This window comes from Mya arenaria, chromosome 15 (assembly GCF_026914265.1).
Source record: "Mya arenaria isolate MELC-2E11 chromosome 15, ASM2691426v1".
Lineage (NCBI taxonomy): Eukaryota > Metazoa > Mollusca > Bivalvia > Myida > Myidae > Mya > Mya arenaria.
In genome coordinates this window covers 29,870,351-29,883,311 of record NC_069136.1, presented here as the reverse complement: position 1 = coordinate 29,883,311, position 12,961 = coordinate 29,870,351, and the positions used below count along the sequence as shown (strand labels likewise).

At 33.3% G+C, this 12,961-nt stretch overlaps 1 protein-coding gene and 1 long non-coding RNA gene across 4 annotated transcripts in view; both read left to right on the top strand.

Annotated features, from left to right (window-relative positions):
- Positions 1-2,012: 2,012 nt before the first annotated feature.
- LOC128220653 (uncharacterized) lies at positions 2,013-4,675 on the top strand. The gene is made up of 4 exons (XR_008258827.1): positions 2,013-2,161; positions 3,374-3,507; positions 4,086-4,183; positions 4,461-4,675. It is a non-coding gene; the product is annotated as an uncharacterized LOC128220653 (long non-coding RNA).
- A 2,495-nt stretch (positions 4,676-7,170) lies between these two features.
- Positions 7,171-12,961, top strand: part of LOC128220509 (retinoblastoma-associated protein-like) — a 65,346-nt gene continuing 59,555 nt past the window's right edge. For all 3 annotated transcript variants that reach the window (XM_052928931.1, XM_052928932.1, XM_052928930.1), the window contains exons 1-3: positions 7,171-7,248; positions 9,640-9,804; positions 12,121-12,207. In XM_052928931.1, the coding sequence (XP_052784891.1) occupies positions 7,205-7,248; positions 9,640-9,804; positions 12,121-12,207 (296 nt within the window). In that variant the 5' untranslated portion in view covers positions 7,171-7,204. The remainder of the gene's footprint in view (positions 7,249-9,639; positions 9,805-12,120; positions 12,208-12,961) is intronic.

Sequence of the window (12,961 nt, the reverse complement as noted above, 5' to 3'; positions counted from 1 at the left end):
CCTTGTAAAGTCCACAAATTCAGTATACAAATTCTTCTTGCAATTCGTAAAATAATTGATAATAATATGCAATTCAAATACATTATCCACAGTTCCCATTTTTTTGTCTACACCAAACCTGGGATTCTATATACATGATATTGCTCACCCCGTTAAAGAAAAAAATAATACATAATAATTCATATTGCTCAACAATATTATATATGGTAGCACATTACTGCCTACGCCGGGCATCGAACCCGGTTCGCCTAAGAGAGAATCGAGTGTGCTAACTGGACAACAACATTCGGAGCTCCTCGGCCATTTTTTTTTTAAAACAACCTCGGATGTATTTGGACGGTTTACATACTCAAAAGGAGGTACGTTTAAGTCCGATGCAAGTAGATCGCGTAGTAATTTTATTTAGCAGTTAAACGTTATGACTTTACTCTTGGAAATCTTAATTATGTTCGCAATAATATACTTCACCGACACTCAATTTAAACTCCAATTAATAAATACAATTCTAAAACACTACATTTCATCTATGATATAATTCAAAATTTTACGAACTACTTAAACTGATGTACCGGCATACATCCGAGGTTGTTTACGATAAACATGGCCGAGGAGTTCCGAATGGGACAACAAATGCGGTATAGCTAAATAGCGAAAATAACCCATTTTCGCGAAAATAGCATTTGGCTACGAAAATAGCAGAACGTGTTGCGCTAGTAAAAACAAGGTATCGATCTTATATTGTAGATATGTATAAATACGATGAAAAATATGTTTCTGGGTCAGATATTATGACGACAAAATCGAAATTTATACAAATTATGATCGAATACGAGGTGACGAAAACTCTTACGAAAACAGCAAATAAAAATACGTTTAACGCTAATAAAAACAATTAAATCGATATAATATTGTAGACATGTATAAATAAGATAAAAAACTGATTTGGGGCTAGATATGATGACGACAAAATCGACATTTATTCAGATAATAACAAGAGGTGACTAAAAACTCGTACGAAAATAACAAACCCTTACGGCAATAGCTAATAAAATACGTTTAAACGCTAATAAAAGCAATTGAATAGACATAATATTGTAGATATGTATAAATATGATGAAAAAGGTGTTTTGGTATATGTATTATGACTACCAATTCGACATTTTTTTTCAAATAATGAACATTAGGTGATGGAAAACTCGTAAAAAAATAACTTACCCCAGTTATTACACTCCTATTTTCCTACATTTTGTATTTTTATTTGCATGCATGCTCCAATATGTGTTCATTTTAACATATATATACTTTTATTTCCAGGTCACAATTAAGCTTATTGTTATTGTTATTTGATATGTTATGTATGTTTGTTATTCGTGTCGGAAAATAGCTCACTGAGCTAATGTTTCTTGTTAACACATGCCCGACTTTAAATAAAGATTCTTGTATCTTGTAATACATACCCATCTGTAACTGAACGCTCTTTAATCCATGAGTAAACGTGCACTGATCTCTGGGTTGTTTAATATGCATGATTTTGAAGGCTATTTTCGTGAAAAAAAAAGCTTATTAAAAATACTCAAAATATAGTAAAAAGGTTATCAATCTAATTTGCATTCATTTTCCTATTACGTTCAGTTTTAATTAGATTAGTACCCTACGTTAATTTTTGATAAAAATCTGTTTGCAGAAAAGAGAATGAGGGTACCAGTCTAGTTTTAATCGAATAGCTAATGTGTAGTAATGTCTGGTTTGTTTACTTATTATAATATGACTAGTCATTCATACACAAGAAAGGCATTAAATATCTTCAGATGTGTTGGTTATATCATTATATGTACTCAAAATGAAATAAATTAACATTTTAGAAACAAACAATGAACCAGATGCCAGTGGACAGAACACAGTATATTTTCTAAAATATGGTGTCCTACAACCTTACGTTATTAGGGCATGATGTTTTATCAACCTTTGTTTACGCGGGAGTAGATTTCCGCTGTCAATTGTGGTTAGCGCTAAAGATCATACCAATACCGAATCGACACAAGCAAAGATCATACAGATGGAAATACAATTAAAATTGTTGTCTGCCACCATAAATCTAAACATGTACGAAAAATGTTTCTTTTCATTCCTTGGATGTGCAAGAAAATCTTTTATGTACCAGGTAAGTTTAACAAATAAGATACTGAGTAACTGGATTACATATTTTGTTTTTTAACTTGTCAGCAAGGTTACCAAGTATTGGAAATTACTAGACTTTTAAATTAAATACTGTAGCTACTTTCTAGTTCTGAGTGATGATCTAAAGTCAATTTACCACCTGTTATACTATTTTTTGTCTACAGTCTAAGTGATGATCAATCGCTAGTCAATAATTGTATTTTTTTGTCGTTAGTGACTTTCACGTTCTGAGTGGATAGTGGATATCACTATTTTTCTGTCTTTTCCTACTTTTACGTTCTAAGTGATGATCAATAGCCAGTTAATATTACTATTTTTCTGTCGTTTCCTTCTTTTACGTTCTGAGTGATGATCAATAGCTAGTTAATATTACTATTTTTCTGTCGTTTCCTACTTTTACATTCTAAGTGATGATCAATAGCCAATTAATATTACTATTTTTCTGTCGTTTCCTTCTTTTACGTTCTGAGTGATGATCAATAGCAGTCGATATTACTATTTTTCTGTCGTTTCCTTCTTTTACGTTCTGAGTGATGATCAATAGCCAGTCGATATTACTATTTTTCTGTCGTTTCCTTCTTTTACGTTCTGAGTGATGATCAATAGCCAGTCGATATTACTATTTTTCTGTCGTTTCCTTCTTTTATGTTCTGAGTGATGATCAATAGCCGGTCAATATTACTATTTTTCTGTCTTTTCCTACTTTTACGTTCTGAGTGATGATCAATAGCCGGTCGATATTACTATTTTTTGTCGTTTTTGACTTTTACATTCTGAGTGATGATCAATAGCCGGTTAATATTACTATTTTTTGTCGTTTTTGACTTTTACGTTCTGAGTGATGATCATTAGCCAGTCGATATTACTATTTTTTGTCGTTTTTGACTTTTACGTTCTGAGTGATGATCATTAGCCAGTCGATATTACTATTTTTTGTCGTTTTTGACTTTTACGTTCTGAGTGATGATCATTAGCCAGTCAATATTACTATTTTTTGTCGTTTTTTACTTTAACTTTCTGAGTTATAAACAAAAGACAGTCATTAATAATGTTTTTTTGTTATTTATGAATTTTATGTTCTGAGTGATGATCATTAGCCGGTCAATAATACTATTTTTCTGTATTTTTCTTACTTTTATGTTCTGAATGGTGATATATTTAAGTGCAATATTTGATTTACTTGATTTTATTACAGATTGTACAGTTCCTAGTAATGAGAAATGGCTAGATGTTATACAATATCATACTTCATGATGTCACCAACAATGTCATGTTCTGAGTATTGGGAAATAGTTGGAGACTCAGCAGTGCAGAAACTAGTTTACTCAGGTATGTTAAATGGCTGCTAGGTTGCTGTTTGAAAAAATAGTATGCAGATGTGCAAGTGACATTGTGCAACTTTGGGCGTTGGAGATAATTGTTACAATTTTTGAAGATTTAATACTTTAACTATTCTCATGTTTCTATAGCAACCATGGCTCTCATCCTTAAAGCATTGCAATTGGCTTTTTAAAAAGACCTGATTGTTTGATAATACCTTAATGCATCATTAACTTTTTCTTTATTTATGTTCCATAAAGATTCTATTATCAAAATTAATATTACTACATGTAGCTTTAATAATTATTGACATTTCATTTGACATGTCTTTTGAGTGCTTCCTTAGTCATTAATGTGTAATCATTCAGGGCCCTTATCGCATTCTGTAATGGCTCATTCGTCTACAGTATGGCCAAAGGTTTATACTATTCATCCATGTATTTGTGAAAGAAATGTTTGCATTTTAAAGAGTGTCAGTCAAAAAATAAATGAGCATAATAACCTTGAAGTGATCAGTTACAAAAGTTGTTATCTTCCAAGCATGGAATATAGCCACATGCAAGTCATGTTCTGCTCTATATTTACAGAATGTTTGTTCCAACTCGCGGATGATATTGTCAGATAAGAGCACATTGGCAAGTTGCAGACGTTGACTTTCTGAATTACAGAAAATAGTTTCAGTCAGGTATTGTACATCATGATTGGCATATATATTAAAAATTTAGTTTTGAACAAAAATTAGCAAAAATGTTTTTTGATAGAGAAATTACAGTGCTTTTCAAGAACATTTTCATTAACATTAATTAGACATAAATCTCATTGAGATTTTATTTTACATGTCGCAATGCAAAAACAACCAAAATGGACAGTATATACTTAAGTATACATGAATGGACCAAAACTGCCAAACTAATGGAAATTTGTAGTATTTTTCTTTATATCTTCTTTTGTTTGTGTTTCAGGATACCAGAAAGCATCAGGACTTCCAGGGCATGGCTATAGCTCCTCCTGAAAGAACATTAGAAACACTTGATTATTTGTGTGAAATACTTTGAAATAAAAAAAGACTCTTTCTGCATGATTTAATTCCTAAAGAAAATCAATAAACCTGAAGAATGATTTATATATATATGCATATATATGTAAAAATATGTTCCAATAAAAGTACCAATTATTACATTTATCTTTTTAATTTGAATTGCTATGTCAGTATGGATTAAAACCTCTGAAAAATAAAGACAATGGAAATATTAACAGAATCTGGATTTAAACTAGAGATTTTTTTATAGTCAAGTTAAATGTCCATCCGGGTCACCTTATTTCCATACTTATGTAGCAGATACTTCATTTGCTATGTTTGTATCAGAAACATGAATTTCTGATGCTTCTGAAATTTTAACTTTATTAAACAAAAAAATAACAATTCAAGAGAAATATGTATCATGTATGTAAAATGAAATGATGGCTGCTATTTCTCAGTAGTTAAACATTTATCTGAAAATACAATATTATGTATGTATGTTGGTTTTAAAACAAATCATTATAAAACAGAATATTTCTGAAAAGTATCAAATGATGTGAAGCATAATCAAGCATACCAATGTATCATTATCAATTACAAATGAAAAGAAGATCATAGAAAAAACTGTTACCCAAAATTGTTTTCTATAAAATTCAAAATTTGTTTTTTCTTATTCTAAATGTGGGGAACAGTATACAATCACAAACAGTTGAAGCAATAATTTGAAACATGAATAGAAGGTGTACAAAGAAATGTTGTTGAGCCTGCGCCTCATATGAGTGAAGTTGGGAAAATATCCGGCTAATAATACATTTTACCTCTTACAATATGTGATTACGATACCATACATGTAAGGTAGCAAGGACATCTGAACAACGAAGCTTAGTGTGAATACTTCTATTTGAATTATATTCTTTAATTCCATTCCTTTGTTGTTATTTTCCTCTTCATCCACTTCATCGAGCTTCACAGTTTCTTGTCTGGTGAATCATCAATGCAGATAGTACATTACATAATTGGTAGGAAAACTAATTTTCTCTGCCAACATGATTACTACCGACATCAACATAAAATTCCTGTCAAAGCTGTAACCTTTTATTTATACCTTCCATTCTATCATTTTCTTTGTAAATTTGTTATTATTGATATATTGTCCTTTGTTTGACAAATTTCATTTCCAGTTTCTTTCTAGCATATGTTTCTACATTCTCCAGATCATTTGGCGACTGGTCCATGTTCTTTCTAGCCCTTAGAAGGTGGTTTCGAATGTTTCTGCTGTTCAGAAAAAACTTTTGTTGGCCACACTTATGCCCGGCAGACAAAGTGTCCTGACATTCTCCTTTAGGTGTTTCTTCACACTCCCAGTGTATGTTATGCATCAGTCAATTGTAACCACGCCACCCCCCAGGTCCGGGGAATAGTGGGGACTGACTTTCGGTCCAGCCAACCCTGGGTGCTAATTCCCGCCCTGTGGGGATGAACTGATGTAAAATCCCCGCCAAATGCCCTGAACCCTGGGGACACTAGGTTAAAGGCCCATTCGCCACTATGTTTAGCGCGAAGACAAAACCATGGCATTCACCCTGGCACTGCATTTACCATTTGCCGATATTTCAGGACTAATAATAAAATTAAAATCAATCAGCATGTTTGCACTTGACCCCATCTGTAACATTTACATTTGTTTATTTAAAACTTTTAACCAACAAAATCCTTTACCTTTATATTATTACGGGAGTAAGTTTTTTCGATGTATATACATATTTTGTATAAACATGTTGATTATATAGTGTTGCTTTCAATATAAACTATCTTTATCATTAACTTCAGTGAAATCCCCGCCAAATGCCCACGCCCCGCACCCCTGGGACCCTAGGATAGGCCAAATTCCACCTTTTATGGCGCAGACAAAACCACTGCATTCCTCCGGCACTGCGGGGCCACATAGAAGTAAAAACACGGCCCATTTCCAGTATACCACCTGACCTGGTGGGGCTGTGGATACAACTGACTGGTGCATAACACATTCACTTGGCACTGCGGAGCTACCTTAAAAGTTAAAACACGGCCAATCTCCCGACTATCCCCAGACCTGGGGGGACCGTGGTTACAAATGACTGATCAAATAATGCATAGATCCTTCCCATAGTACTTCAAAACACTTCCCATACAGACAAGCAAACAAACCAATCTCATCACAATTAAGTGATAATAATTTTCTTCCGAGTGGCAGTTATCATAAATTTGGGCTTTTAAATGCTGTTAAAACGTATATGGTTATCTAAAGCATTAGTCTTTTTTAACATCACTCAATGACAGTCTGTCACAACAAAATAATTATAAATGGTGAGCTCAAACATTGAGCTTGACATTCTTCAACCACTGTAGAGGCTATTTTTCATCGCCCAGTACTAATCTTTCAGTGAAATCACCATATGGTTGGCTAAAACATTGGCAAAAGCAAGCATGCTTGAATCTTCATTATATTGAAATCTTCATATGCCTGAATGTTGGAGTTGATTTTCCGCAACATTGTCAACACTGTAAGCAGCCATGAACGTCGTTTTTAACCTCCTTTCTAAGAGTTCAAGCTGCAGACAACAGTTTATAAACATTATGATCTTTGAGCGAATAATGTTATGATCATTAGTGTTTACGGTCAATTGTTTGTAAACAAAAATCTGAATGAAGCTGTTCGACCAAATCATGAATGATAAACTACAAAAAATGTAACATTCCTTACATATTTACCAAATTATTATTAATTGTAATTAAAGAGAGGTCAAACTTTTCGTTCTTTTTTTGTCATATGTTTTCGCGATTAGTTTTGACAGGTGTAATTTTTTCATAGATTTTCATGTCTAGGAACAATTTCAGTCCATTGGTAGTTATTGTAAATGAAAATTCTTTGAATTAAAACGCACTAGTGGATACAAATTCTTAGTAACATTTTAATAATGCACATCAGAACTAAATGATCTTATACATGTTAGACAATAAACTGGATCATTATTTTATTTTGCCTTCATGGAACTTGCATCAATTTCAATGCAATCTTGGTGATAATGCAGGTCTCCTTGTTAAGATAAAACCTTTAAATGATTTAAAAAAAAATGCCAGTTTTAAAATTCAGATCCCATGCTTTTAAGATAATAGTTTTATTGCTGTGACATGTTCAGCAATTAAAATGTGCATTGCATGCTCATGCCAGTAAGCACACTTCTGCAATTTCGATTTTTCAGCATTGCTTCCTAAAATATCACTAAATTGCAGGGGTGTCAAAGTTCAGGATTAATCTGGTAATCCGGATTCATAGCCCTAGAGGTCAATTTTCAGATCAATATAAATCTGAGAAGTTTTTAAGGGGGGGGGGGATAAGGGGGCAGATCTGCGAAGGAACGAACAAAACTGAGTATGATTGTAATGATGTGTGCGATAATATCAAAGGTGTCCTGCAGATTAGTCCGAGATCGAATTCTTTGGTTATATTGGATAACGAAGTAAAGCAGAGTTTATCGGAAATACCCGAATCAATCTGTTTACGGATCAAAGGCTTCAATTCAAATACGAACATACACAATTCGATTACTTAGCTCTTACCATTTCGGTCAAGCGGAATCATATATAAAAGACACCAAAGACATAAACTCGGCTAAAACGTTTTTTTAATTTCCTCTATAACAAAATGATCACCATTAAACACCACGACTTCCAAGTGTCGCTCAGTAGTTCATTTTCAGTTACGACTGCATTTGGTTTTGATCGTTTTTCTTGACGGTTTTGGACAGATATAATTTTGGATGTCATTTTTGTTTATATAATTAAATACGACCTGGTCAGTTTTGTTTATGCAATAACGTCAAGAGCTATTTTGTATTGCTTTAATTAAATACCTATAACATTTACAAGGCAAAAGAACATCTTTTTTACTGATAGATCACTTTGTAAATGTCCCATTCCATTCTGCTTGGATAATGCGATGTTGTTAGAGCCATATTTTTGTTGAAATTAGGGCAGAAAGTCTCCCCAAAACAGCGTAAAATGGCATTCTAAATTCCTAGAAATAGCGATTGACTCACAAACTTCCCTAAATTCACCAGACAAATCAGCCCCTTACCATTTCGGCCCCTTACCAAATCGGCCCCATCCTGTAGACGTTTCGGCCCTTGATTACAGAGACGTTGTGGCCCTTATTTTTATTTATGTATTTTTTATTTATAATTATATAATAAACATAAAAAGATAATTTTTATTTGAATAGAAGTTGTAATGAGGTATGTTTATTCCCATAAAGCTATATATATGCATAATAGGGTATTAAATACGAATTAAATATATTACCTTTTTTGTTCCCGAAATTTATCAATATTTTCATTAATATAATTTATATGTGTAATGTTGAATTGCAAATCTCATTCCAGCTTCTATTGAAATAAAATTTGAACATTTCTACTGTTGTGAATATATTTAAAATAAAAACTTAAATCAAATTAAGGGGCCGAAATGTCTCAAGCAAATATTTGGTCGAAATGGCAGGGCCGAAATGTCTCACGGGCTGATTTGATTAGGGGCCTGATTTGTCTCGCTCCCATTTTCAATACTGTAGAATCTATCTATCTTTGAATAATGCCAACTCCTCTTTCGAGTGTTACTGACATAAACGGTGCACACTGGCTTGTTAGTGAAAAGTGAAAAAATAAAACACTTATGAAGCAAATCAACATCAGAACTAAGTGAGAATTGGGGTATAAAAAGAAAACTCAACTTAAGTAACATGATAAAAAGTGATTAGTGGACTGGTAAAAAGACAAACAAACATGGTAGAACAATAATTTAATGATGTATCGGTAATTCAATTATTTAGTCCATATGACTGACACTGATATCATACCATGTTTTTGTTGTTATCTGCCTGTGATATTTATGTGAGATGTTAAAATCCCAACAAGGAACTCTTTATTTTATTTTGGTATGTTTAGTGTCTTAACAGATGAACATTATAGGCAGGATAAGCTCTAATGTTAAATTGTGTGAAGTTTATGATCCCATTGTGTTGGAATGATATGGTTTGATTATTTTAAAACAAGTTATTACTTAAATTAATTAATGGTATATTGCAGCAATTGGCAGTTTGAGAGGCTTTGTGTTGAGCTGGGAGTCCCCACATATGTGAAATCCAGGGCAAACAGTGCTTTGGAGAAGTATTTGTCAGAACTTGAAGATGATGCCTCCATTGCCTCACATTTGATTCCTTTTATGGTTTATACTGCAGTAATAGACTCCAGGTAAAAAGTATTTCAGGCCACACCAATTTCCTTTTATGATAGACAGATTTTGGCCCTATAAACTAGGAAATGTCTGTAGAAATAGATTTTTTTCCATTTTGTTAAAAAAATAAGAGCAAGCAAAGGGGAACATATTTCAATTATGTGATGAATATATATATAGTGAATCCTGAAAATAACAATTGCCCTTGAATTGAGTGTTCGTGTATACAGCAGATACTCACAGATCGCAACACAATGTAGCGATTTCTTTGCATTGCTTCCACATGTCATCTCCACATTAAAGCATTGTTGGGCATGTTCTCGGATTTTAGGATGTGAATAGGAGTGGGGTAAAAATTCAGTCAAACAAAACATCAATGGTCTGGCCTGAATGTTCTTTATATTAAAATTGTATATAAATACAGTGTGCGAAATTAACCTTTTTACCCTGATAGCCAATAGGGCTACAGACTTGAAGATTTTTGTAGCTCTAGGCAAATTTCTGTGGCCAATTTAACAAAAAAAATTGGGCACGTTTTTAAGTACTTTATATGGTCACAGACAATGAATGATATGAAAACTATATATTATAATGTTATTAATTAGGTGATTTCATATTGGCCTAGTTATTTGTCCGAGGTTAGCTGTATTTGCCTGAGCCCGATAGGGCGAAGGCAAATTCAGCTGACCGAGGACAAATAACTAATCACCTAAATAAATCACCTAATTAATAAGTATTTTATTAATTAACTATTACCATTTCAGTTAAAAACATTCTTATCACTTACCTTTTGTTCACATTGAAGACGTATTTATCCCTTATCCATTCATGGTGTCAGTCTGTTTTCTAGACTTGAATTTGCTGATTTTGACATGCATCCTTAAAGTGACATTGCACATCTTGTGAATAAAGCACTGAACAGTGTAAGGAAGAATGTCTTTTCGTCTTAATTTCGTAAATCGTTTGCTAAAACGTACCATACAACATGGTAAGTATTTACTAGGTTATACAACAACATGGTTCAAGTATTTACTAGGTTCAATGTTCCACATAGAATTATACAAAGCACAAAATTTTCAAAACAGTCGGAAAACGGAAAACAAAATGGCTACCTTTAAAAATAATTTCCAGCATATTTTTCATATTAAGCGAGTTTCGACAGCCAATGAAAATGGCCCATTTCTCAAATCCTATATTAGGCGAGTTTTGTAGCCAATCAAAACGGAGGAAACTCATATTAGGCGAGATTTGTTGATATTGGCGGAGTTTGGTCGATATTGTGCGAGTTCTGGCATATATTGTCTTCAATTGTCTGGTACTGGTACAGCAATTGTCTCTGTATCTCGTCAAATACGTAATAGTTGATTAATAATATCCTATATTATTCAGTTAGAGATGCAAGTATGGCAGTGAGGGTGGTCCTGTTCACCTGTGTTCTAAGGGGATGGGGAGGCTGGTGGTGGTATGGTGTGGGGATCTCGTTCTGTCAACCTGTGTTGCATGCGGTTGGAGGTGGGGGAGTAAGGGGGTCACAGGCCTTTTTCTGCCCATTTTGGGAAAAAATCTGTTGACATTTTGGGGAAATTTGCTTCGTGAAATATGCCAATTTTAGAAACGATAAATGCCTTACATAAAAAATTGGGAATTTTTACAGTGAAAAGAATAACCTTTTATAAATGTATCCTGCAAAGAAAATTATTAAAATATGAGTTTAAATTTCTCAGGCTTTCGAGTCTGAGGTGGCTGAAATATCAATACATGTGAATGAAAACATTTATTGCAATACATCATGACCGTTAATATTGCATAATGATCTATGAATGTGATGAAAAACAGCCATTTCTGAAATCAATATTCCCTAAACCTAACTGTATCTTCCTGTATCAAAAAGAGTATTGACAGTCTGAAGTATGATTTCCGTCAAAATAATTATTTTAAAGTATTGTTTGACAAGGGCAATCACTGCTTCAGAAATTATCTGTACCGATTTGAAACTATCCAGAAGTCTGTTAACGGTGTCAGATAAACATTGACCCGACAATTTTTTTTAATCATCAAGCGTGATGATTTTGTCGCCAATCGGACTATCTTAACGGATGTTTTCGTAACCCAGGTTATTTTTTGTCGCTTTGTGCGATTGGGCTACCGTTAATTTCGCACACTGTAAATAAATATTAGTATGTTTTAATGACTATGGTACAATTTCTATGCATTTGCTTCAATAGTATGAATGGATTGTTTCCATTAAATGTACAAAGAATATCGTATGTATTGGTCTCATATGTTTAAGAATATTTGAATTAATGCTTTTGGTGTATTTTTGCCACTTTTAGCAATCCCTATGGCCTAGATGACCCGCACAGGGACAAATCATCACCCTGTTGTACACTTGGGGAAATCCTCAGAAAATCTGGTCTCAAGTATGTCTTAACATTTATATGTCTGGTTCCTTAATTAAGTTGAGTTTAAAGAAAAACAAAAACACATTTATTATATAACAGAAAAGAGTTTTTTTTTAGCTCACCATAGCACAGAGTGCTAAAGCTAATTTGATGGGGCACTGTCTGTTGTCAACATTTACCTTCAAACTGACTTGCAAGTTGTTTTTTGGTATTTTATGAATATGACCTATACCCATGGGCTTGGGAACTCTCACGTCATTTTTGAAAAAAATGGGAATTCCTTCATAAATAATTACAAAGGATATAAAATATTATTCATCACCTTAGTGCAAGAACTCAATATCTGCTACTATTTCTATATGTAGTTATTGAGTTATTGCACTAGGATGACAATATATAAAACTACAATCAGTGTTCTCAATAAGAACCGGCTGCCGGCCAAAATGGACGATTAAAATGGCAATAGGGCCGGTTCCAATTTGGAAAACTAAATGAATTTTCAGTAGAATAAGTAGAAGCTGGTCGGTTACTTTACTATTTGAGACGGTTCAACTGAAACTTATTGAGAACCCTGTACAATGAATAATCCTAAAAAATTGTTCAACCTCACCTCATTTCAGCAACTGTTGTTTGCCTTTGTGCCCATAGAGTTAACTTGAAAGTATTTGTTACGCTAATTGTGTGGCATTTCCTTGTAGGGTGTCCTAGTAATAAAAACATTGTAAGTTTGCAGTCATCAAAAAAACTTTAAAATGAACAAGCCTGAATTCTT